The sequence below is a fragment of the Drosophila bipectinata genome, chromosome XL (assembly GCF_030179905.1).
Source record: "Drosophila bipectinata strain 14024-0381.07 chromosome XL, DbipHiC1v2, whole genome shotgun sequence".
Taxonomy (NCBI): domain Eukaryota; kingdom Metazoa; phylum Arthropoda; class Insecta; order Diptera; family Drosophilidae; genus Drosophila; species Drosophila bipectinata.
In genome coordinates, this window is record NC_091734.1 from 693,562 (window position 1) to 721,317 (window position 27,756).

The 27,756-nt window shown below is 37.0% G+C and overlaps 2 protein-coding genes across 3 annotated transcripts in view; both read left to right on the forward strand.

The window, feature by feature from the left end:
• The window catches only part of mew (multiple edematous wings), a 48,297-nt gene that overhangs the window by 14,494 nt on the left and 6,047 nt on the right, over window positions 1-27,756 (forward strand). The window contains exons 2-5 of one of the 2 annotated variants that reach the window (XM_017235094.3): window positions 21,951-22,078; window positions 23,099-23,128; window positions 27,428-27,540; window positions 27,598-27,731. In XM_017235094.3, the coding sequence (XP_017090583.2) occupies window positions 21,951-22,078; window positions 23,099-23,128; window positions 27,428-27,540; window positions 27,598-27,731 (405 nt within the window). The remainder of the gene's footprint in view (window positions 1-21,950; window positions 22,079-23,098; window positions 23,129-27,427; window positions 27,541-27,597; window positions 27,732-27,756) is intronic. The other variant, XM_017235095.3, reaches the window with a different exon arrangement.
• Window positions 9,119-10,012, forward strand: LOC138926056 (uncharacterized). Its single transcript, XM_070278517.1, has one exon. The coding sequence runs from the start codon at window positions 9,257-9,259 to the stop codon at window positions 9,890-9,892; it is 636 nt and encodes a 211-aa protein (XP_070134618.1). The 5' UTR covers window positions 9,119-9,256; the 3' UTR covers window positions 9,893-10,012.

The following is a 27,756-nucleotide window of genomic DNA, read 5'->3' on the forward strand; positions in this document are numbered from 1 at the left end:
TATTTTTTTTAAATTATAATAAAATATATATGTAGCTATAGCTATCTGAATTCTTAAATGATAAAGTTCTACCAAGTCCTATTATTTTTAGAAGAAGGATATAGATTTATCCATTCTAGATATATTTTCCTAAAATTTCTAACATTATTTAGATTAGATACCCTAATGGCTCTGCTAATGCATTTCAAAATTCCTTCAATCTTAAATCATTTCCTGGCGCCAGCTGCTTCCATTTCTTTTCAGAAAATGATTATTCCAAAAAAAAAAAAAACTTTTATTTTTTTTTCCGGCTGATTCATACGCTTTTTGGCAATTAAGGCGCTGGCCAGGCCAGGCTAGGTGGGCGTGGCACTTGGCACGACCCAATTACAAATAAAACACCCACACGGCTGCCCGCTGGGTGGTGGTTGGGCGGTTGGTGGGTGGCCCTGGGGTGGTTGGGTGTCAGGGAGTAGAGCAATTAATATTTTTTTTGTTTTTATCTTGCGCCCCGAAGCAATTTGCGCATTACGCATACGCCGTGTGGTACAGCAAAATGTTATTAAATAAATTAAACAAATATTTCATTAGGAAAATGACCTTATTTCTTATTTAAAAACTAATTTAAGATGAAGCTTTAAAATTATAATTATAAACTATGAATTATACGACCTAAAAACCTCATTTTTGTTAAAGATTCTTGACTTTAATGCTTAATATTTTTAATAAAAACTAATAAAAATATTTTAATCATAATTTTTAATATTATAATAATTAATTTTTATTGAGTATCTTAATTTTCTTCAAGTGTTTCTCTTTGGAATTTTAAAAGTTATGCCATTTTCTGCCCACGCTCTTTATTTTTGTGCTGCCAGCTGCCTGTGCCTGTGCCAGGGCCTATGGCTTTTGTGATTTCTAGACTAGAGTCTGCAGCCCTGTTGCAAGTTAATTGCAGTTGCAATTTGTGCTGCAGTGGCTTCCGTTTCATTGGCATTTTCAACGCTTCGTTGACGCTGACGTTGATTGCCAGAAGAGAGCCTGCGGCAAAAAAAAAGAAGCCACAAAGGGATCTCCTCCAAAGGATCCACATTTGCATGTGTTGGAGCTCTCTCTGTGGCAGCAATTTGTGGCATGGCATGGCCCTGGTCTTGTCGTGCCACTTGCCTCAGAAATTCCAATCAAATTGCATTTTGCTTTGAACCGCTGCGCTGTGAACTCAGTTTCAGGTAGTGGTGGTGGCCTGTGTGGTGCACCTGTTGCTGTGATTGAGAACTCGTTGCTGCCACCACCACAACACACTCAGGCGCGGCCCCATCAGCTGTCAGCAATTTGTTGTGATCAATTTATTAAAGTCCCTGCCCGGCTCCTGCCTTTGAAGGACAACCACAACCACAACCACCTCAGACTCATCCTCAGATAATCACAGGGCACTGGTTTTATGGTTTTTTTTGCGCAACTCATCTGCATAAATGCTTTTTTTGAACCTTGATTTTGTAGTCTTCAAACTACAGTCTTCTGAGTCTTCTTCAAGTCTTCAATCTACAGAGTCTTCAGTCTTCAGACTTCAGTCTTGGGGCTGTGCCACCCATCCAGTTCCCAGAATTGGCAGCAATTGCGGCACCTTGCTCCGGAATTTGTCATTGTTTCGAGACTACAAGTACTACAAGTTTCAAATACACTTCAAAAAAAGGCTATAACTTTTTATAAAAAAAATATAAGCCATTATATGACTTAATTCTTAAAAAATTAAACAATATTTTAAGCTTTTTTAAGACCTGAAACCTTTTAAAACCTTAATTCCTCCCTTTTTTCTCACTGTATTGTAAAAAATCGGAATTGCAGATCCAAACAGCATTTACATGTTTTCCAGGGTTTGGGGGCCCAAGAAGTTGTCTTTAGGGTTCGGGGCCAGGTACTTTCAGGGGAGCTTTCGGGGGAATCTGGGGCCTCGAGTCGTCTTCAAGAACTAAACTTGAAAAACCTCATCCATGACCGCTTACTGGTTTTATTATTATATTTCAGAGATCTTCTTTTTTTTTGGAGTTTGGTTATATTTCTTAAGCCATTTCCTGTTTTTAATTATTTACCAAAAATTGGATTTAAAGGAAAGTCTTTAATCAAATAACTCTTCGAAAAGATAGCAATGCGGATGCAAGTCATGAATGCCAAAACATTCATGCCCAGTGGCATTCTGCATTCAATATCTCCCAACCAATGGAAAGGGCCAGCCCTGGTGGTTCATAAATTGATGCCCCAGCTGCTGCAACTGATGATGCATTTATATTACTGAGGCAGGCCTCTGGTTTCTGCCACACGAGAGAGGATACCCCCAGACCAACACCAGATCCCCGATCACAGATCACAGATCACAGATCATGATGGGCTGTCCGCTCACGCTAATGAATGCTGATGATGAAGAAGTGCAAGTCTCTTGTTTCAAAAATACACTTTTCAAAATATATTTTAAAAATATCCAATAGATAATAGATATAGGAGATAGGAGATAAAAGATAGGTTTTATTTTTAAGGGTTTTGTTTAGAAAAGTACTGACAAGTACCGGGTATTTATGGTTTTTTTTTTGGTTGTAAGAGTCTTGAGGGTTTGTTTTTATTTTTTAAGTATTTGATATTTAATATACTTTTAAAATAAACTTTATTTTAGTTATTTCAATTATTTTTATTTATTTTAACTAAATATTTTTTTAAAGGTTTCAAAAGGTTTCCCTCCTTTTCTTCCCCAAAAGTCTTAATCCAGTTTTTAGATCTCATTCTTCCAAGCTCTCTAACTTCTTCTTAATTTTAATATTTAATAATTACCTCTTTTAATCTCCTAATTTTTTTTTAAGTGTCTTTATTTTATTCAATTCCTGATGGGTGAAGTTTTATAAAAAAATGAAGAAAAAAAATCACCAGAGATAGTGAGAGACAGACTTGTCCGGTTGATGTTTTTGCGTGCCGCAATTTCAATTTGTTTGGCCACTTGAGGCATCCCCATAGCCCCCCAGCGCCCTCCCCTGCCACCATGTAGGCAGCAGCAGACCCCCCTTTAAGCACCCGCCCCTGGCTACCCCCCCTTTCTGAAACAGCTCTTTCACTTTTGAGCTCTTTTGCGATCTCCAGAGCAACTTGCGCAAGCATTTTACTTATTGGATGGATGCCGACCACTTGAATGGCCCGCCATGGGGTTACCCCCCAATGCCCGTAGTACCCCCTTTTGTGGCAGTCTGGAGTGCCCCCGCTACCCCTTCATCCAAACCCCCCTTTTATTCCATAGTTTGCCTTGACAGCTTGCACTTGAACTAAAATGCCTCAAACTTGCTGCTTGCTGCTACTACGATGGCTGCTGTTTCTTCAAAATATACATATACTCTATGAAAGAGTCTTGTTAATATTTTAGATTTTATATATATTTTTTTAGAGGCTTAAGGGCTTTGAAAAGTAACTACAAAAGCCTTTAAGGCTGGTCTTTCTTGTTAACTTTTCCTGAAAACCTTTTCTTAAAAACCTTTTCCAACAAAAGTTTAAAAAAAAAACATTAAAAAAATGTTGTATTATTTTTAAAATGTGGTTTGTGGCTAATTTTATAATGTTATGTTATGTTTTTTAATTATGCGATAATTAATGATTTTGAATCATAAAATAAATCATCATAATCATAAGCCTTAGAGACTCATTTAAGATTCATTTAAAATCAGCTCTAAACATATTTTTCAAATCTAAAAAATTTTTAAAAATATATAGAGTATTGAAAAATATGTTTTCCAAGTCCCAGACCCTACCTTTTGAATCTCTTACTTTTTTTTGAAGTGTACAAGTATATATATGTTGACAATACACAAATGGAAAGTACAAATAGAAACCGAGCACCGCTGCAGAAAAAGCAGCAGCAGCTTCTTAGTTTTTTTTTTTTAACTTTTTTTTATTATTGTTGTAGTTGTTGTTGTTTTATTTTTTATTTATTTTTTTTTGTATTTAACTAACGGATTTTTGTGATCGCTTGGCTGCATTTCAATGCATTTCCAGTGTTTAGCCTTGAAAACGATGAGGCAAGTTGTGGAATGACATAGTTATTCGATTTGGAGCTGGAAAATGCATCGAGTCATCGGGTTTCTGTTGTTTTCCCCCCATTTTCTCACCTCGTTTCTGGTTATTTTCCTGTTTTCCCATGTTTTCCTGTCTTCTTTTTCATTTTATGATCTTTTTCCATGCTTTCCTTGGATTCAAACTCAATCGGTTTATCACCCATCTTGGCCGTGTTATTTATCCGCCACGGTTTTATCTGTCTCACTTGTCACTCTGGTGGTTATTGCTCCCAATCTGTTACCTGTTACCCAGTTCCTCTAACCCCCCTAGCCCCCATGGCCCCCTTGTGGCGGCCGCCACTGTCTCACCTGTCCATCAAGGCTTATCTGGCCAGCCAGAGAGTCAGGGGGGAGGGGAGAGAGTTATGGCTCCATTTATTTTCTGATAAAAAAAAAATCCCAACACTTTTAGGACACTGTCCAAAAAAAAAAGGGAGTTTCTTAAAAGATTTTTAATAAAAAATAAACCATTTTCCAATCCCCTTCCCCTAAAACTCCTGATAATTGCCAACTAAAATTGAATTTCGATTTATTTCCCAAGTCACCCCCTTTTGTGCCACGCCCCCTTTAACGCCCTAATGCCTGTCCAGCCAGCTGTGCCAAAATCAACTGACCAACTGACCAAAATCATAGCCAGACTCATGGGCTACTGTTTAATTTCCTTTGTCTTGGAATCAATCAAGGGGAAAAATTTAAGGGAAAAATCCAGAAGGGAAAGGCAGTGGTAGGGGTAGGGGTAGGGGGAATGAGGGTGCTATAGACGGAAGCGTCAACATCCATTAGCCACAGGCCAATGAGCCAATTAGCCAACTGCGAGCCATTCAACTGCCACCCCAAAAGGCATACAACTTGAAACCTGAGCCTGAAAATGCAACTTCCACAACGCCCGCAACAAAAAAGACACTGAGAGAAAATATTATTAAAATCTAAAAATAAAGTATATAAGTTTAAGAAATTAAATACATTTTTTTGGTATTTTTAGAAAGTATATTTTAAAAGTTAGGAGGTTCTTAAGTATATAATCTTCTGGGGAATAGTCAGTAAGATCTCAAGAATTGGTATAAAATAATATGGTACTATATAGGATTTCTTCAAAATCCAGAAAATAATTTTTATTTTTAATATAAAAGATATTGTTTTTAAGGTTTTTAGTTGAAAAACGAAAGTAAAGTTGCAACTATATGATACCCGATACTTCTCTGACTTCTACAGGTTTCTAGAAGAGTCTTTAAAAGGTTTCTAGAAGAACAATACAGGTTTTGAAGCCTCTGGAGATCTGGAGAATTTCTTCCAGTGATTATCACTTTTCCTGTTACGAGTCTGAAAAGAAAAATCTGTCCAATTACCCCAAAGGGGCACCAGACAGTGACAGTGTCGGGTTAGGGGGTACCAAAGGGGTATCGGGCGGTGTCTAAGCCGATCCTTAGATGGCTCTCTTTAATTAGCCAACTAGCGAAACTCGAATCGTATCGATCGGCTGCTCAGTTATTTCATCAATGACATTTAAGGCTTCATTAAAAGTCCTGCAAACGGGCGTGACCTTATTTGGAAAATGGTAAGGGGGTACCTCTACTCAACCAGGAACTGAAGGGAGTGCGACACATAAATGGAGGGATCTCTAAGGCCGCCGCATAAATTTCATTTGATTGGACTTGCAATTCGCTAACGAGGATACTGCCAGAGATGGCAATATTATATATCAAAAAATAAATATAATAAAATAAAAGCTGAAAGAGATGCTCTATTTTTGCTATCTTATCGTTTGTTTTCCTTCTCTGAGAAAAACAGCAATGATTCATTTGGATGAGTAATTTTAATGAAATTTCATTAAATATTCATAGAACATTCCAGGAAAGAGTAGATTCATAGGGTATATAGTACAATCCGAAGACCAGACAACAATGAGATCATTCATGAAGCGTTCTTATCGCTGTTCCTATATCTTTGGCGATAAAAGGGCCCAGTAATGGTTCTATTTTTAAAACTATCTATAAAAAGACTTAAAGAGGTTATAAATACAAGCAAGTATCGTGTCACGATGTCATCTCTAGATGACTGAATTCAGCTAAGCATCTTCTGGCCAGGCTCCTGTCAGAGAGTCTCCTCTCGACCATTAAAAATGCAAGTTGCCCGGCCAGTTGGCTCCACAGTCTCCATCCTCCAATCCTCCAATCCTCCATCCTCCATCCTCGAGCTCCTTGGACCAATGGCCACGTTTTGTTAGCCCGTTTCGCTTTTACTTAACATTTGAAGCCTTTGCGCCGCTAATTGGCTGAAAATACCAAAAATGGCAATGCATGACGATTCCATCGCAGCCAGAGGGTTAAGAGTGTAAGAGGGGAATGGGTTAAGGTATGTGGCCTTATGGTCTTTGATCCAAAAGATATCTATAATATTTAAATTTCATTTAAAATTAAATATATATTTTATATATTATCCTCTCTAGATCGCAGGACGTGCATCTTGTGGCATGCCTCTTCCACGATCAGAATACTGGTTCTTGGCTTCTTTCCCTGTATTTTTTTTATAACTGGCTAGCACTATCTTATCCATGCTATGATATCGTTAGACCTTCCTGCCCTTCAAGAGATATTAATTATCAATAAAGTTTGCCATAAACTCGACATTCCAAGACACAAGATTGTGATTTATAAATAATTGTGATTTATATGATTACTTAAGGATAGCACTTTTTTTAAACAAATAATACAAGAATCTTATAAAATTAAGATTAATAAAATTCTTGAATTATTTATAATATCTATACTATAATATCTTTATAAATTAAAAGGCTTTTAAAAGGTCTTTATTTTAATTTCAAGTCTTAAAAACTCACTAAAAACATTTCTAAATTATATTCCTTTATTTTTAAACTTTAAAAAACAAATCCAAATCCTGTAAAACAAGTCTCCTGTCTGGCAGTACATTGTTTGTCAATAAAACTGCCACGATAAACAATTTAAATTTGAATTTAAATTAGCTGCAGCCTCCGCCAGAAGCCAGAAGACAGTCTGCGAAGACAGTCTCCAGCAACGATGCCCTCTGGCGATATACGAGGTCCCAGCACTTCCATTTGCATTTTATGCGATTTATTCAAATCGCATAAGTGATTTTTCAAGTGATATGGATATGGATTGTTTTCTATTTATTTTGATTTTTTAATTTCGCAAAACAATTTATTAATTGAGTTCCTTGGTCTCTTTTGTCTCGTTGCAGGTATGTGAACCCCTTTTTGGGATGTGATTGCCCCGGCAGCTGTGATTAATTAAGAAACAACAATGGATATGCACTCCATAGAGAGATTTCAACAAAAATGCTTAAATCGGCTTGCATTTAAATGTCAATCAGGAAAAACAGGGGGGGTAGACATGTCATTAAAATGGCCAGAGTGCGGGTGGTTAGTTGGTGGTTGGTTTGTGGTTTGTGGTTTTTATTAAGGCAACCTTTTGACAAATAAATTCATCAACACTTCCGCTGACAACTGGCAGATGCAACAGCCACTGCAACAGCCACTGGATATTGCAACTCCGCCGAATGTTAACAACAAACATTTGAATTTCAAATTTTATTCTCGTGTCTGGACATTTAACAAGCATTTGTTGGGTTTGGTTTTGGCTTGGTTTGGTACCAGACAGCTCCAGAATGCAAAAACCACTCAAATTCCCTAGAACTTTGGCGGCTTGGGGATTCGCAACGTTAATTGAGCATGCAAAGAGATCAGATTCCAGGCCTGCGCGCCCTTTTCAGGCACTGAAAGAAATATTTTAAAATAATTGGTGGTTTCTAAAAATTATTTATGAAGCTAGAAAGCATGTAACTGGCTTAAAACTCTCTTTGAAGAAGCTTTTTATTTGAAAATAATTTCAATATTTTTCAAAAATTCAAAAACTATAGCATTTTTTTTGCTTAGTTAACAAATTTCAAAAGAAACGTGACAAACTTCGAAAAACCAAGTAAAATGACTTACTTTTGTGGAATGCAAAACTGCAGATACTGCATCTGTGAAGTTGTATCTGCAAGTCAAACTGTAGCTGATAAGCCCATCGAGTAGAGACCTAATGAACCAGGAATTTCCATTCCCAAAGAACTTTCATTCATTTTAGACCCAACAGACCCAGTCTTGCAGTGACATTTAATTCGTAAATGAAGGTTCTTTGATTCAATAATCTTGATTCTGATTAGAAATGAAAAAATGTCATCAATGGTTGCTCTTTCTTCTCTTCTAAGATTACCACTTTTTTCTTTTTCCTAAAATTCTTAAAAACCAAATCGAATTTCTTCGTTCTGCCGGATGTGATGAATTTTTCGAAAAAGGCCTCTAAAATAAACAACAACAGCCTTGGAGAACTGTTAAAGTAATAAGTATTATGGTACACTCAAGTATTCGATCCATAAAATAGAGGCGATACGGATTAGAGTTCAATAGTTCTTCTGGACATAACAATTATGATTAGGAGACTGTTCCACTTATTTCGATTTGGTGATTTGGAAAATCCAACAAAAAAATAGAGAACTGATCCCCCCCTTAATCACTGATAGCGGCTATCAAAGTGGCAGGGTTGCATCCCAAAAAAAAAAAAAAAAAATAACAAAAAGTGGGTCAGAGCACCAGCACAGGAAATGCCGGGGATTCATAGGGTTATAGATAGAAAATAACCATATGTTGCCCTAGAACTAGATACGTTTTTGGATTTCAAATGATTTTTATTTTTATTATATAATGATATATGATTCAATATAAGGTTTCTTTTTTTTAGAAAGTCTGGAAGTTGGAAGTTGGTTCTCTTTGAAAGTCAGTTTATTATTTAAACAGCTTTTTGGCTATTTGTTTGCTTTTTTTCATATTTTTAAGATATTTTTATATTAGGTTTCAATAGAAAGAGTTCCAGGTTTTAAGAACTTTCTTCTAAGAAATCTAAAGAAATCTTCCCTTAAGAACATCTTATGAACCTCCTCTTCATTCCAATGAAGAAACCCCTTTATAATATACCCCTCTATTCAAACCCCTCTCTATAAACCCTGTAATCTAGTAATCTATAAATATTATTTCATTTCCAAACAAGTGTTATAGTAGACCCCTCTATATGGAACCCGAAAAAACATTAATTTGAAAAATCTTAACTTTTGAGAGAAGTATTCCTGGTACTGCACCCATACCGGGCATACTCATACCCCCACCAGATCGTCCTTCAAAGATGACGGAGGTCAGTTCGGTGGGATGCCAAACCGAAACCAGAACCGGAAGGGGTATCATTTTGGAAGATGTCTCAGAAAGCGAAATCGGAGTCGACACCAGCAGCAGAAGCGGAAGCGAGGATGAGTTGGAACCGAAGCAGGAACGAAAACACGAGCCAGTACAGGACGCGGAGATAGAAACCGAACAAGATCCCGATCTCGACGAGGAGGAGGCGGAGGACTTGGAGCAGGCCAGGCCAACCGCCAGCGGCAGCCAGACTGGTAGCATTTACGATCGGACTCTCCGGCGGGACGATCTGTGGCTCAGTCTGCATCACTTCCAGGCCGGCGAGGAGGTCCGTCTCCTCTGCCTCTTCTCCCATCTCTGCTCCCTGACCGCCGTCCGCCAGCGCAGAGCGGGCCTGGAGATGTGCTTCTCCTCCAGGGAGAACCTCCAGCGGGGACGTCTTCTGGCCAAGCGCCTGGTGGCCAGCAGGATGCAGCTCAAGTGGCACGTCGGACGACTGAATGGAATTCCGAATGCGACGGGGAACGACAGTTCTGTGGGAGGAGCGGGAGCCTCGGAGCCAGCGGGACGACTGGGTGTCCTCAGCAGACTACGCCGGGCTTTTCTCAACTACTTCCAGCACACTTGAAGAATCGGAAGTGGGAATCGGAGGAGCTTATGGACTCCACTTGCCTCCCCGTCTCTAGTGTCTTTTGTGTTTTGTTTCATTGTATTAAGTTGTCTAGCTATTGTGGAATTCATATTAAATTTTAGGATAAATATTTTAATGCATAATGGTGGAGAATCCATCCAGAAATCGTTTAAGGTACTCCGCTTGAGAATCGGATGAGAATTGGAGAAGATATAGCCATCGCAGTGGGCCCTATAGGGAAAAACCCCATTTTCAGGGGATCCATCAGGAAAAATGGGAAAAAAGTCTGAAAAATATTTCGTCTCAGGATTTTGATGCAGAATGGCGGAGAATCGATGTAGAAATCGTTTAAGGTACTCCGCTTGAGAATCGGATGGGAATTGGGGAAGATATAGCCTTCGTACTGGGCCCTATAGGGAAAAACCCCATTTTCAGGGGATCCATCAGGAAAAATGGGAAAAAAATCTGAAAAATATTTCGTCTCAGGATTTTTATGCAGGATGGTGGAGAATCGATGTAGAAATCGTTTAAGGTACTCCGCTTGAGAATCGGATGGGAATTGGGGAAGATATAGCCTTCGTACTGGGCCCTATAGGGAAAAACCCCATTTTCAGGGGATCCATCAGGAAAAATGGGAAAAAAATCTGAAAAATATTTCGTCTCAGGATTTTGATTCAGAATGGTGGAGAATCGATATAGAAATCGTTTAAAACACTCCGCTTCCGAATCGGATAAGAATTGAGGAAGATATAGCCATCGCAGTGGGCCCTATAGGGAAAAACCCCATTTTCAGGGGATCCATCAGGAAAAATGGGAAAAAAATCTGAAAAATATTTCGTCTCAGGATTTTGATTCAGAATGGTGGAGAATCGATATAGAAATCGTTTAAAACACTCCGCTTCCGAATCGGATAAGAATTGAGGAAGATATAGCCATCGCAGTGGGCCCTATAGGGAAAAACCCCATTTTCAGGGGATCCATCAGGAAAAATGGGAAAAAAATCTGAAAAATATTTCGTCTCAGGATTTTGATGCAGAATCGTGGAGAATCGATATAGAAATCGTTTAAAACACTCCGCTTGAGAATCGGATAGAAATTGGGGAAGATATAGCCATCGCAGTGGGCCCTATAGGGAAAAACCCCATTTTCAGGGGATCCATCAGGAAAAATGGGAAAAAAATCTGAAAAATATTTCGTCTCAGGATTTTGATGCAGAATCGTGGAGAATCGATATAGAAATCGTTTAAGGTACTCCGCTTGAGAATCGGATGAGAATTGGAGAAGATATAGCTATCGCAGTGGGCCCTATAGGGAAAAACCCCATTTTCGGGGCTCTCCGCTTGAGAATCGGATGAGAATTGTCCTGAAATGCGGATTTCTTTCGATTTAAATTTCTTGAAACGACCTCTGGGACCTGAACAAGTTCTTGGGCCGTCGAAACAATAAAAGAAAGCCATAAAAACAAGCTGATAAGCTGAGGTGTTAATTGTTCCCTCGAGAGAAATAAACCTTAACCCGAAGGGTACTGAAAGTTGGACTGTGGGACCCTGAAAGAGGTCTCCCCTCAGGCACATATAGTAGTCCCCAACGTGGTGCAGTTTTCCCGCCCAAATAAAGTGTTTCGAGAAACCATTTAAATGGAAACACAATAGACCCAGTTAGTTGGAATATTAGCGACCAACAACCACGTCACCACCCGCTCTTGAAAATGAAATTAAAAATATTTTCAAAATGCAAACAATGGAGAGTCAGAGTCATAAATAAAATGTTCATATTGGCGGAGTCTTCAATTAAAACTCATTAACATAATGGCCCGAAAACTTGCCGCCGAATGTGACAAAAATAAAGCAAATGTTGTGGCACAAAGCGAGGGGCGGTGTTGGGTGGCATGGAGGCATGGTGGGCTGAGGGTATGGGGGCCTTCAAAGTGAATTTACTTGTCTCTGTCGTCGCATGTAATTTATGCAAATTTTATGCGCACACCACCAAAAAAAAAAAAAAAACCAAAGCACCAACAACAATACACACAGAGAGAAAAAAATCAGCAAAAAAAAAAATTAAAATGAAACACTAGACAAGCAAGAAACAGAAAAAAAATCATAAAAAACGCAAAGCACGCAAAAATTTGTATAATGTTTTTTTTTTTTATTTTGAGGTCTAGAGTTGGGGGTGTACGGGGTGTGTTCCTCATGGGCCGGGTCGTTTTCATTTTAGTTTATGGTGACATAATTAAAATTTATACGACTTACAGCCCGCATGCTTAGTAGTAGGGTAACCCTCTCCCAGCGACACAAAATCCCATGTATATATATACTGTACTATATCTATATACTATAGCATATTATGTAGAACTTTCAATGACGATTACAGCGATAACAGGCCATCGATCAGGCCTATAAAGCTTCTAATATATCGGTTATCTTATCGCCGAGATATTAGGTAATACCATAGGGTGGGTACTGTAACAAAAAATATATACATATATTCTACAGTAGTGTGTGGCTAAAAGTGATTTTCTTTCTTTGTTTTAAATAATTTTTGGAAGTAATTTTAATTGTCTTTTAATTTTAATTAAGTTTTTTTTTAATTTTATTTGTATAGTCTTTTCTCTCAAATATCCCCTTTATTGAAGCTCTACTGTCTGCAGCAACAAAAAGTATGTCAAATGGGTTACAATGTCTGCTCCTTATCGCCACCTCCCGAACCTCCCCTGTTTTTGGAGACACGCCCCCGCTTAACCGCCTGCATCCCCTTCTATTCCCCCTATCCCCCCCATCCATCCACCCCCACCCCCCTTCTACCAACTCAAAGAGTCACCGTGTGTGGCCGCTCATGTCAGCCGGCGGCGGTGGTGGAGGTCCCCCCCTCTCTGGCTGTCTCTGTCTCACAATTCATTTCAAATACAAATTCAAAAACCAGACAAAAACAACACTAAATTATGAAGAAGACGAGTCGCGGGGAGGGGGGGAGGGGGATCGGCCCCCCAGTTGCAGCCATCTCCCTCGCACTCGCTTTCCCAGGGATTCGGTTTATTTATGCGCACGTTTCTTTTCTTGATCCTTCCACTGAGAGAAATTGTATCGAACATACCCTATATATGGTTTAGGGATTTTTTTAAAATAATGTTTTTCTTATCATATTAAAAAATTAGGAACTAAAAACTATTGTTCAAGAATTGGAGTAACCCCTAGTATATTTGGGTACCCTCTTAAAGACCTTCTCCTAATTATTTTGAGACCCAAGTTCGAAACTCTTTGAAAAATATATTCTCTAATTTTATTTCAAGTTTTATTTTCAGACTTTCTTTTTAAGAATCTTGTAAGAATCTCCCAAAAGAGATTCTCTCATTATTTTAAATAATATTATTAAGCAGATTACCCTATTTATTCCTTAATAAATTTAATATTTAAAAAAGGCTTCAAAGAACCTTAGGGTTTGGGTTCGAAACTCTTTGAAAAATATATTCTCTTATTTTATAATATTTTAAGATTTTTCTAGACTTTCTTTTAAAGAATCTTGTAAGAATCTCCCAAAAGACTTTTTATTTCTTAGGTATTCTTCTCTCATTATTATAAATAATACTATAAAGCAGATTATCCTATTTATTCCTTGTTTTAAATATTAACTTTAGAAAAAGGCCTCCAAGAACCCAAGTTCGGGTTCGAAAATCTTTAGAAAATATTCTTTAGAATACCCTTCTTTGACTTGAAGTTGACTTGCCTTGAAGTTTACTTTTTAAAATCTACAAATTCCTAATAAAAACTATACAAATCTAACTTTAATTTAAACTAAAAAATAAACAATATTATTTTTTCTATAAACTCCTATACTTTTCTCTCAGTGGCCGTATTCCTTTGCCCGCCTTTCGTGCTCGGCGGATTCCTGAGACTCATCTGTTGCTGTTTTTGTAATTTACCTGGCTCTTTTTGAACTGTTTTGTTTACCTTTACCTGTGCCGGCACTTCCCTCTTCACTTTTCCTTTCCCTGACCCCCCCATACCCCTTAATTCTCCTCCTCCCTAGCCATAGCCACCACTATTTTATCCTCCGATTTTATTCACCTTGTCATTGTCCCCAAGCCTTCTTCTCCTCTCTTCTCTTTTTTATTTTCTTTTCCTTTTTCTGGATATATATTTTTTAGATTTTTTATGGCGCGGCTTCGTCTTTGTCATGAAAGGATCATAAAAAACGAAATTATGTTTAAATATGCCAATGCCTTGTCCCTTTTTTTTATATTTTTTAATAGGAGAGGCGTGTTAACGCTTTTATTGTCGCCATGTCATCGTAAGACACAAGAAATATTCAACTAAAGTCAGGTATAGAGAGGTAGAAAGTAGTATTTAGTAAAAATATTTAATAAATAATCGAAATAATCGAAATATTATCGATTTGCTCAATTAAAAACGATATTTATCGATTGTGTAGTAACTTATAAGCAGGAAAAATAGCTTAAAAAATGATTAATCACTAAATAACCAAAAAAAACAATATTTATTATCATAATTCAATTATATTCATTGGTTCTATAGTACCAAAAATATTTCCGATCTAAAAAATCGAAAGATTATTGACAAGCACACTTGCAACTTATAATTATCGATTATTCAGAAACTTACTTGCATGAAAAAATATTTAAAAAATGTTTAATTTCCAAGTACTTGATTGAATGATCGATAATATTATCGAATCGAATTATCCTATTATTTTAATCGGTTCTATAGTACCCTCTCTGGGAACTAATACAAAATTAGAGATAATCCTCTTAATCTAAATCTAGATCCCTATCTAATCAACACTTTTTTTTTAATCACCTTACAACCAAGATGGTTAATGGCTAATCTATTTAACTTATTTCCTCTAAACTGTGCCGATATTAATGGCGAGACTGTCATTAATCGACAAACGATATTTATCGTTCAGTTAATCGAATTAATCAACCAACTAGCCGACAAAACCCCCAAAATTGTCCCCCTTTTTCCAGCATTTGATCTCCACAATTTGTTTTTCAAACAATTTATGAGACAAAAAGGCAAAAGTCAGAAACCAAGGGGGAGTATCCAGTACAGTGAAGACTCTATAAAGAGTATCAACCACTAATTAGAAGATTTTAAGCTATTTACTTAAAAAAAAGAAGAATAGTTATAAGAATAAATATCAAAAAATAAAAAAAAATATTCCTTTTAGTGAGTATTCACTGTAAGCCCCCAGAGGCTGCGCATGCGCCTCTTGCCAGAGACAAATTTCCGAATGCTGATCCAAACGCTTGACCTTGCCATCAATTTTCATAATGGGCAGAGGCAGAGGGGGAGTGGGGAGTGTGGAGGGGGGAAAATGGCTTGGGAAATGGGCAGTCAGCAGTGAGCCGTGGTGGAAATGGAAATGAAACCGCTGGGCCGCGCTTTCCCAACAAAACCAGCCAAAATACAAAAAAGCGATAAGCTGCAAAGCCGCGGGCCAATTGCCTCTCTGGCTACTTGGGTTACGTTCCAACTTGGATCAAATGCACTGAGAAAAATAAATAAATAGTTTTTAAAAATTATCTTGGAGAGGAAATAATTTTAGGAATAAAAAGTTTACAACCTCATAACTGGATCATCTTTAGTCCAATCCAGCTGAAACTCTAGAAAGTGATGTATTACAATAACACCAACTATCATATATCATATATCATATATTTTGTTAAATTTTTTTTCTCAGTGACCTTTATAGATCGATGGCACTGATGGTGGGTTGATGGTTTTGTTGGCTTGGTGGCTTGGATCGGTTAGCGGTTAACCGGGCTACCGCGTCAATTTATCGCTCCACTGGCCACCGTCGCATATATATATATAATATGTAGATCGTTGGATACTACTATATAGAGTGGCATTTGGACTTTTTTTTCTTCTTTTTTTTGACCCACAATTAATCAGAGCTGCACACAGCTGCAAACGAGGCGAGGTATAGGCTGGTTTTTTTATTTTCGGGGGCAGACTTATCGGCTAATACAACGCCCAAGCAAAAAAAATGAGGGGGGGACTATACTATACCTAATTTTTGAGTGCATTTCCTGTATCAATTTCCCATTCGGTTGGCCAAATTAACGAGCCGTGAGCGATGACCCAATCGAGGAATGTAGAGCAGGGTTGGGTCATCCGGAAGAAAAAAAAAATGCGTAGTTTGCTTTTAAAAACAAACAGCATAATGCCCTTAGCCTATATTTTAATTAAGGTTTTAATTCAAAAAGGCCTAAGGCCTTAAGTTTCAAAGCTACTTGTGACCCAAATAGTTTTCCTCTTGATTTTTCCGGAAGCTTCAGACACTTTTCGAAGGCGGCGCCATTGAGAGGCGGCCTATTCCCACTTCCTTGAAATATAGCTTTTTTTTCTATATATATCTATGGATTTTTTTATATATTTTTTGTCTTTTTTTTTGTTTGCCATTTAATGGACCCATCGACGGAAACGCGTGCCGGCCTACCATTATGGCTTTTGGCTACCGATTTGGCTTTAGTTTCTTTTCTTTTGGTTTCTGTGCAAATTGAAACATCCACGGATGTCCGCGGACTAATGGCAGTCGATATCTATAACCAGAAAATGATTAACAGCCTATTAAATAATCAAAAAAAATAAAGAAAAAATATTAGTAAACAGCCTTAAGGGACATGCGACACACCATTTCAGGCATGACTTCATTTCGGAACTGAAATCTTTAACGTGTCTGTTGGACAATCGCGTCATGGCGACACCTTGACACTGCCACGCCCACAAACCTCTGATTTTAGGGGGGCTGGGGGAGGGATGACTTAACCAAAATCCCATCAAATTATGCGCATTCGCCGACTGCCCGTCTTGAATTTTGAAGAGCGGTCTCTGAGACATGAAATCCAACAAAAAAAAAATATATATATGTATATTTTATATTGTTGACATACTCGTACCCCCCCCCTACTTCCACCTTAACCTGAAGACTGACGGCTGTCGGATGTATTTTGTATTTCTTCAAGTGACAAATCTCTCGGGTTATTGGGTTTTGAGTTCTTGGGTCTTGGGTTGGGTTGTCTTAGGTTACGGGTCGAGTCGGGGGATCTAATCAAAAGTGGTCAGATCCGATCACATCCAATTTGATTTGAGAATGGTTCTGGAAGTGTTGAAAGATAGGTTCTTGGGGAGAGATTCTTCAAAGAGTTCGAGAGAGAATTATTAGAAATCTCTGGAGTTGCGGGATTTTGTTTATAGTATAGTATACTTAAGTATTTATGATAATTATAATGAAAATATATGTATATACTTGGGGATTTGTAAGAATTATAAAAGATATTTGTTAGAAAAATGCCTTAATAAGCATAATATCTTTACTTTTAAAGATACTCTATATAAGAAACTCTATAAAGATGACTATAATACTAATAAAAACCCAAAAGTTATGAAATATTTTTGAAGAAATACCTCCTCCTACCTTATCCATATAATCACATATTTGGAAGCAATCCCCTTTCAATGATAGATGCTTTCTGCATCTCCATAGCATTAAGGCCTATAATCCCCCCCTCCCAATAATAACCCCCACTCGTTGATGGATGACTTTGACATTGGGTCCGTGGGTAGAACTGGGCTGGGGGCTTGGGGGCTTGTATTTCTTTGAGTGACAATCGTCATCGCCTGAGTGTCGACTTAATGCGCAAATTCAATTAGGCAATTGGCTTCTGTGGCCACTATTGGAGTGTCCACTGTATGGCTAATTTGATTTCGGAATGCCAACCGAACTGTGGCTGTCGGTTTAACATCAGAGCTATAGAGCCCAACAATCGCATTCCAATTTGACGCAAAAGGAGGTATTTCCTTCACGACAGCTGCAGGTAGGGAGGGCCTTGGGCCTTTAGCTATCTTTGCATTCGATCGGACAGGTAACAAGGCTGAGAAGAGAGGTAGAGTTTCAGGTAGAAAATGCCCTCGCCCTCGCCCTCATCTGCATCCGTTGCCCCTTCCTAGATAACTTCATCCTGGCCCAGCAGGAAGTATCCTGCGAAACACGCATCCCCTCACCACATCCAGCTCACTGCTGATTTCCGTGAAGGAACAAACAAAATATTAAATCGATGTTATAAAAGGTATAATAATAAAAGAGAGTGTGTAGAGTGGAGAGACGTGACTAACCCCGATTGGCCCGGGGGCATAATTAAGCAACATCACCTGGCGACACCTCAGCCAAATAATAATCAGCACACTCACCTCTGGGCAAATACCAAAGGTGCCAGATAGTAAATACACTGCCCGAAATCACCTGAAATAGTAAAGCAAACAAGCTATTTAAATATGGTCACATGACAGGAGATATCTCGTGGATACATCACCAAAAAAATTATTCACTTTCTTAGAAAAAGACACTCTTCATTTACATTCTCTATAATAGGGTTTTGAGGGAGTGATGGAGATCTCTATATAGGGATTAATAGATCTCTAATCTCTATAGAGATTCTCTATATAGGAAGTACTATCATCCATTTTCATCTATATCCTTAAGATATCTTGAAAATAGAGTTACTTTTTCATAAAATTATAGACAACAGTATAATCTTCTCAATCTTCTTATAAGTAGTATCTCTACTTTTATTTCTATCTCAGATATATAGTATTTATTTTATCTGGTAGAGATCTTTTATAGAAGAAACTATCTTAAAAATCTTAAGAAAACTATAGAGTATTTGGAAAGTATCTCAGCTTATATACACGAAGTATTTCCATCTCTACCTTAAAGATATCTTGAAAATCTAGAGATATAATAATATCAGAGATATAATATCAGAGATATAGTATTTTTAATATAGATTTTTAAGAAGAGAAGTAACCCTATTTCTATCCCAAAACTCTCAATATAATAAAGGAGTATTTAGAAAGAGTATTTTCTCTATAGATTCTCCAAGAAGTAAACCTACTTTTATGTCCATCCGAGAGATATAATAACTAAATTATAGATTTAGAACCTCTAGAACAGAAACCTTTATAAATATCACCAAGAAATATAGTAAAATACTATGTCTTATTCTTAATTTTATAATTTATAGAGTATGTTAATAACACCATTAAAATTCTATAAAAAAAACCCTCTTTTATTTATGCAACAACCTTCCCATCTTATCGCACTTGCGTCACAGCCGTAAGTTTCCAGCTAAAAAATACTAATAAAATATAAGCAAATACGAAATGGGAAAGGCTTCTTGAAACCGGAAAGAGATATATACATTACCGATGAGCCATACTCCCCAATACTCCTGGGGAGTAGCCCAAAATATGCACCGGAATGGTGACCCGTGGCGTCGGGGTCACCACGAAAGAAATATTTGTGGCTGGCAGACAAATGATAATAAATAAAGTACCGATGCTGAACCGAAAAAAAAGGGGGGAAATATTGGGGTGCCACTTGGAAACACTTGTGATAATCATGACTAATAAGATACACAAACAGAAACGAGTCTCCGCCGGAGAAGAATGGGAATGGGAAGACAAATACAGCTGCCAGACAACAAAGTACTGACAATTCTTGGGGGAAGTTTCCTCCGAAAAAAAAGGGTTGGGGTTGGGGTTGGGGGAGAACCAAAAATAAGATTGGGTGATAATATCCAAAATTAAATGGAAGAACAAATTGGTTATAAGGGGTTCTTAGCTTTTAGGAAAACTATTTTAAATCAAGAATTACTAATACAAGTCTCTACTCTCTTACTTAAAAATTATCCTCTAAAATTTTTTTTTATTAAATTCTCCCTCCTCTTCTGAATCAAACAATCAAATTCTCCCAAGAGACTCTTGAGCTGCGGGCTGGCACTCGAGAAAGGGGTTTCTTCCCACTCCCCCCGAGAAGAGCAATTGAGGCGACACGCGCCCGTCGCCTTAAAGCGGCAATTAATGTTCAAATTTAATTAAATGCATTCTAAGCCATCGTCGTCGTCGTCGTCTATATAGTGCAGGGCTATATCCACCACCAGAAAAATAACAAAAAAAGATCTGAAAGTTCGGCGTCATCGGATTTTAATTGCACGCGAGAACACCATCAAGTGGAGCAGTTCCATGCACTGGAAGAAAAGGCCCTGCTAATTGATAAGCTAAGTGGCAAGTGCCATAAAAGACTAGAAGAACTCTCTCCAGAGTCTTCTCCACCCTCTAGTCTGATTCTGATTCCCAGCTGGAGGAGATCATTAAGGAAGTTTTATGGACTTTGGGCCATGTCAAAAGATTTACGGCCAGATTTATGTGACTTTGTCGGGATGTTGGTTTCTCGACCCGAAAGTTTCTATTTCTCACCTGCAGGCACCTGTTAAATGATCAACCTCAGCAGTGTGACTTGTATAGACCAGGTCAAAAGTGACTAGACTGGGCCATAAAAAAGGGGCAGGGGCAGGGTCAGGTCAGGTTTCAACTCGGAAATCTGTTGCAATCCCGAGTGTCAACGCTAATGACCTTAAAGACTAAAAAGATCTAGTTTTTGGGATTTAATTGGTGGCTGGAAGTAGGGCTTTAACCAAACAGGTTCTTACCAAGACTTAGCTTAAGGCCTTTAGATTAGTTAATCACTTGCTTTAAAGCTTAAACACAAATCTGTTAAAAAAAAATCTCTTAAAAATAATACCCCTTGGAATGTGTCAATTTTGAGGCGACAAAAGCGATAACTCTGAACACCAGTACCCCTACCTGCCCCACCACCCACACCCACACCCATGCCACCCTAAGACCCCCCTCAGCCCCTTGCCCTAACCCCATCGCTTTTCAGCAATTTGGCCACCAGTTTTTGCCTTTCGGCCACTTTTTTATTTTCTTTTATTTTCGATTTTTAGCCTTTCAGTGTTCGGTAAGGCCTTAAAAGCACTGAGAAAAATTAACCAATATATTTAATATATTTTTTTAATATTTTTTTAAGCTTTTTTTTCTTAAAATTCCCTAAAAAATGTCTCTTTCATCTTCTTGAATCTTATGCTTTAGTTTTTGGCATCTTTTTTGAGGTTTTTTTTTGTATCTACCTTTTTTTCAGTGTATTTATATGTCCCTGTGTGTATCTGTGTACCTTCTTAGGTGTGTGTGGGTTGTGTAGGTGCCACTTAATGGCCGCCATAAACCCACTCCTCCTCGCATTCGTGTTTCGCGGTTGTCGTACATGCAATTGCCTTTTGTTGCTGTCGCAGATGTTGCAAACAGTTGTTGTTGTTGGTTGTTGTTGTTGGTTGTTGTTGTTGTTGTTACTGTTGGTTATGGTTATAGCCAAAACTTACGGCTGCAGGATAATGAACATTCATGTTAAACACGTTAAGCGACCAAACGTGCCTGAGTGGGTGAGACTTGCATTTTTTTTCGTAGCTTTTTCTTATTTTTTTTTTTATTTTTTTGTTAAAATGTTTAGCCCCTAAGGCCACGCCTTTTTTGGCAAGCATTTAGTATGTTTTTTGTAAGCCAACTACAGGCTTCTTTTTTTAATAAAAAAACCAAGTAATTAGGAGAATTTTTAATATATTTTTTATTCAACTTTTAGACTCAATATTTTGAAGATATTTTTAGACTATTTGTAGTTTTTAAATATCTGTTATTAACCCTATTTTTTTTAATAGTTTTAAAGCCTTAAGCCCAAAAAATATTCCAAAAAATAAGCCTTAGTCTTAAGAGATTTCTTTCAAAAAGAGACCTAATTTTTTTGGTAATTTTTTCCTAACTTTTATTTATCAAATAAAGCCCAAAAATTATCAAAAATCTGTATACCTTAACCCTTTGGTATATTTTTTTGGCTGCTCCTTGATTCGCTTTAAGCTCATTAGTCACATCTTTCGTGCAGACGCGCCCAGACAACGCCACTGCACACGTTTATCGCCTTATCCCCTCAAGTAATTACATTTTGGCAGAGCCAAGCCCCAAAAATACAAAAAAAAAATACCAAAAAAAAAACAAAAGAAACCCAAACAGACGCCACCGACAACTCAAGTTAAGTGCATTGAACCATTCAGACTCGGGAGTCTGAGAACTTGAATCAGAATTAGAGCTTAATTTTTTAAATGTTTATAAAAAAAACTATAATTTAAATCTCTATTCTCTTTTAGGGTTCTTGTTGGCGCCCCCTTGGATCAAAATCGGCAACCAAACACCTCGCACTCTGGCGCCCTCTGGCGATGTCCGATAACCCAAAGCCTCGATGATTGTGACCAAGTTATCACCGATGGCAGGCGTTGTAAGTTTCAGCTTTAAATCTTAGGATTTTTTTTATAAAAAATTATTAAATTAAGCAGCCAGGCTTTTAAGTTTATTTTAAATATTTTTATTATTATTTCGACAAAAATATAGCCCCTAGCTTACGTATATAAAACCCAGATCCAGTCAATAACTTCTAACCCAGCTTTTGGTACTTGTATGCCCTCCAACCTAAAGCCTATAACTATTTTATCCTTTTTTTATTTATTTTGGTGAAGGTTATTAGTTTAATTAAAGAATCCTTAGGTCCCGAAAGAAGAATCCTATTTTTATTTTTGTAGTTTGTCCGGTCATGCTTCCAAAACCCCAAAAGAGTAAGATATAATCCTGCTACCCAGTAATTAATCGGCTGTTATCGGACATCTTGCCATCTCTAACCGATAAACGATACATCAGAGTTGAATCAAGCCTTGGAAACTGTACATAAACGACTGTGCAATTCTGTACAAAGAACTGTGACTAAAAGTGTCTAACATAATCGAGAATAAGTTTTTAATTTTCGTAGCTTTAAGTAGGACGAGAATGCTGATCGAAAAATCAGTGAAACGATTTACAATAATCGTTTCATCGATTTTATCGATAAATTTAAAAAAACTATGAAAATCTTGCTTCCAATATATCCCACTGTATAGATATCCACATTTTGTTCTAGCATTTTAGCGATTATATCAAACATATATATTAATATATAGTATATCTAAACCACAATATCGATATTTGATTTTTAATTATTCTTTCTCTTTTTCTTTCTTATTTTTTTCCGTTTTTATTTCGTTCTCTCCCCCATTTATATATCCACTATATATATATATTTAATTTTGATTCTGCCAACGAACAAAATTAATCGAAATTCGTAATTGGTGCGCATAACTGGGAAACTCATTTTCGTGATCCTTCAACCTGAACAAAACCCTAACCCCAAAATAAAAAAAATATATATATATTATATATTACTGACACTGAATTCTTTTCGATATTTTCGAAACAACGAATCACTTAGCATCGAGCGGAGTTTATGAGATAACTAAGAGTAAGTGGTTTTGGGTGCTTTAATTGTTGTCTTGCCCACAAAAACCGAATCAGATATTCAACTAAAAAACACTAAAAAATAAAAAATAAAAACAATTAAGCCCATATATCCGGGTATATCGCGCATCTCATTGCAACCGCTAACACCACCGTTTTTCTTTCCATTCAGTACTCGATCTGTACATCTCTCTATATATGTATTTACCTACATATATATATGCCATATATATTTTGTTAACCAGTTTGCCAAAATCAGTAATCAGTAATCAGTATTCCATAACTTATTTGGTTTGCGCTTGTTTTTTCGATTAAAACATTATTTTCAAATTCAGAGCACCCATTCTATATATATATTCGATCGCCACTCGCTTGCACATATTTGTATAAAAAGAAATATTTATTATATATCCGCAATCACTGAATGTTTTGCTTAACCTTGGCTTTCAATAATTTCTTAATAATTAACAGTCACGCATGCGCGCACTTTATAGACTTAATTACTATATATTTTAAGTTAGAAAATGTTAAGAAATCATTTTTCCAGTGACCTGAAATTATTTTTAGGTTATCCGATCATTTGTTAACATAATCGCCTCATTTGCTGATTATTTTCAAAAAAAAAAAAATGCCCTAAACGCTTGGTTGCCGCCAACAACTTTATTATCGGCGTCATATGTTGGCCATTTCCTTTAAAAAGTCTCACTGGATTATTCTTGGAATGCCATACCGAAAAAACGAGGGGCGGCTGGGGCCCAAGTAAACCCCATAAGACCCAAAACGGGCTACACATTTTCGGCGGCTCCAATTGGCGACTCATTTAGCACTAATTATATAAACTTCTCACAGCTGAGGCGATTATAATACTCTACTTTTTTCAAAAAATCATAAAGGGTGTAATTTTTTTAAAGATGTATACATATGATTTATAGATCAGATAGCTTGGGATAAAATACTTATAATTTAGGGTTATCACACTAATATAATATTTTATGTATGTATATAAAATATATGTTATATAATACTTTCAAGTCACTTACCTCTTGATTTTTTGAAGATTATAGTATGTAGTTCTTTCTTGAATATTCACAATATACAAAGAATCTTGAGATATAAAGACTGAAACTTAAAAAACCCAGATTATTAGTTAAAAAAACATGTAAAAAACGTTGCAAAATTACAAGAAAAATTTTAAAAATTCAAAATAAATATTTTTCCATACAAAAATGAAGTATTTTTTTATTAAAAAAGTCTCAAACTCTAGATTTCATCAAAAAATATCCACTTTCTTACAAATATAAAGCTTAAAAAACAGAAATCTTATTCTTTAAAGTTGAAACTTGAGCAAAAAATGACTTTAAAATTTTAAAAAATCTACGAAAACTTTTCAAAAAAATGTTAAAAATATTTTCAAACCAAAATCAAAATATTAAAAAGATATTTTTGATTAAAAAAGAGTTCAAACTCTAGATTTTAACCAAAAAAACATTAATTTTTCAAAAGAAACCCCTATCCTAGGGTATTCCCAACTTCGTTACCCTTTCAAAAAACCCCACTCGTATGTAAATTCATTTGCACTTTTGCCCTGTTGGGTGTACATTACCCCCCTGGGCCCTCCTCCTCCTCCCCCTGGGCCCACCAACAAAAAAAGAGCCCGCAGCCATGCAATGCCACATGTAGCATGCAACTGGGTCGTCTTGTAGATTTGTTGTTGTTGGTTGTGCCACTCTGACCGGGTTTCTTCAGCCCGAGTCTTCTCATTCTCCTGCTAATTCTTCAGCCTTTGCTTCTTCTGCAACTTCTTCCTCCAGTTCTTCTGCTTCTTCTTTTCTTTTGGCAATCAGAGCGTAGCGGTTAAAAAAAAAAAAAATCCAAAAAAAAATATAAAAAACAAGAAAGGAAAGCTAACTTCGGGCGGAGCCGAAGTTTATATACCCTTGCAGTTAAAACCGGATATATATCGCAAACATCGGATATAGTTGGCCGATCCTTATGGGAATAGGAATATATACTCCAATTTATTACAATACAAAATCTAAAAAAAGTCCCAAGCTTCTATCTTCAAAAATACGAAAGTTGATATTTCTATTAAATACCATTTCCGATCGTTCAGTTATATGACAGCTATAGGATATAGTCGGCCGATCCTTATGAAATTTGGCATGTCGTATTATTTTGCCAAAAATAGCTCTCACCTAAAATTTAAACTCTCTAACTCTAAAAATACCAAAGTTATACCATTTCCGATCAATCAGTTATATGGCAGCTATAGGATATAGTCGGCCGATCCGGGCCGTTCCGACTTATATACTGCGTGCAAAGGAAAGAAGGGTGTGTGCAAAGTTTCAAGACGATAGCTTTAAAACTGAGAGACTAGTTTGCGTAGAAACAGACAGACGGACAGACGGACATGCTCATATCAACTCAGGAGGTGATTCTGATCAAGAATATATATACTTTATAGGGTCGGAGATGTCTCCTTCACTGCGTTGCACACTTTTGGACAAAATTATAATACCCTCTGCAAGGGTATAAAAATATAGAAGAAGTCTGTGGCAAACGGCGCCGCCCTAGAACGTGACAAATTTTCTAAAACTATGAGGACATAAAAAAAAAAAATACCAAAACCATAAACTAGTGTTGGAAAATAACTGAAAAAAAATTAATGGGAATTGCTAAGCATTTTTCTAAAAGCTAAGAACGCTCACAAATCTAGAATCTAGTTATATTTTTAGAGTCAATACCTCTTTTTCTCAGTGTACAATAAGCAGCTCGACAAAAAAACAAAAACAAATGTTGGCTGGGGCATAAAAATAACTGCAAACTGTAAAAAATACAGCACATATGCAAATTCTTGAGCGTAAATAGTACGGAATTTTTTTCGGGCGGATGAGAAAAGTGGGCGAAAAGTGGGTTGTCGTTGTTTTTCTCGGTATTTACTAAAACCCTATTTTTTCCCCTTTTTATATATATTTAGCTTTACCTTCAGTATTGAAAATTGCAAAAATAAACACAATGTCAGTGACGAAAAATAAAATTAAAGGTGAAATGGGAAGAGAGACGGAGGGTGGGTTGGGTGAAATTATTAAAAGACAGTGGGCGGTGGGCAGGGCTTGTTATCCAGCTGCGCGACTTTCACTGCGTCGGCGCGACAACCGAGCGCGTTTTAAAACGCGTCAAACCCGTCAAGAACAGCCCACGCCCCAAGGCCCAAAAAAAAAACGTTATTATTGTTGTTGTTGTTGTATGAAAAACCTGAAGAAAATTATGATTACTCTCTCTCCACTCTCTCTCCACCTGTCTCTTTCGTGTAATAATCATTTATCATTTTTCAACACTTTGATGCTTTAAAATGCATTCTAAATCAATTTCGTTCGGCTCTCCCTCGATTGCGCTTTCTCCTCCTTCTCCCCCCTCCTTTCATGTTTTCCATGTGCGCTCTTTTGCTTCGTTTCATGCTTCGTTTAATCAACAATTCTTCTCCCCCCACCCCTTATTGTTGCTCAATTTATTTTCTTTTGTGCAACATGCCGCCACATGTTCCCCAAACAAATGCAACAACATTCTCACACATTTCTGAGGCAGTTGTTGTTGCTTTTCTTAACAAAAACAAAAACAGCTAGAAAAAAAAGAAGAAGAAAATCAGCTGTAAATAATTGAATTGTTTTTAGTTTTTCTTTTTTCAATTTGCATTTCAAGTTTAAAGTTAGAGTGGACCTTGTTAGGTTGAAAACCGCATCATATTTAAGACCATATAAGCATATACAAAAATAAAAAAAATAAAAAAAAAATGCAAATCATCCTTTGGGCGCCATTTTTCTTCAAATATTACTCATACGCCATGTAGGTGCTTTCAAAAACCCGAAGAACTTGCCCAAAATTCCACTCATACTCTACAAATAACTGTAAATATATATATTTATGTAAATGATTATGTGAATGATTAATTTTTTGTTTCAAATAATGCATTCTATTTACATTATTATTAATTATTATCGCGAGTTATTAATTACAAATATGATTACCATTATTGTTGTTGTTGATGTTATATATTTTTATTATTATTATTATTATTGTTGTTGTTACTGTTGTTGTTGTTGCTGACACATACACATTAGAAGAAACACACACACATTATACACTCAGAGAAATCACACAAAATCACCTTGCAATTGTAGACCTCTTTTTTTTGGCAATTTTCTAACATTGGTATCTCTCTCTTGTTCTCTCTGCACTCTCTCCGCCTCCGTCTACTGCACCACCACTGCACGCTCTCTCCGCTCCGACTTCCGGACTCCTGCAGCTTACGACAGTGAGATCCTCTCACCGCCCGCCAGTGACGAAATCAAAGAGGGCCAATGGATGGGCGTTACCGTTCAATCGAATCCCCTACAGCCCAATGGAGTGGGTGGCAAGGTGGGTTATATAATATAATTATAATTATAAATATTTTATTAATATTTTTTTATTTAGGTCCTTGTCTGCGCCCATCGCTATATGTACATTATAGGCGAGAACCGATATGGCCAGGGTCTGTGCTATCTTCTCACCAACGACTTGCAATTCGAAGAAGTCTACGAACCCTGCAAAGGTCGCGCAGTTCAAAGGTAAAAGTCCCCACGCCTCCCATCC

Coding starts and splice junctions, on each gene's coding strand:
- LOC138926056 (XM_070278517.1), top strand. CDS start 9,257: ATGACGGAGGTCAGTTCGGTGGGATGCCAAACCGAAACCAGAACCGGA.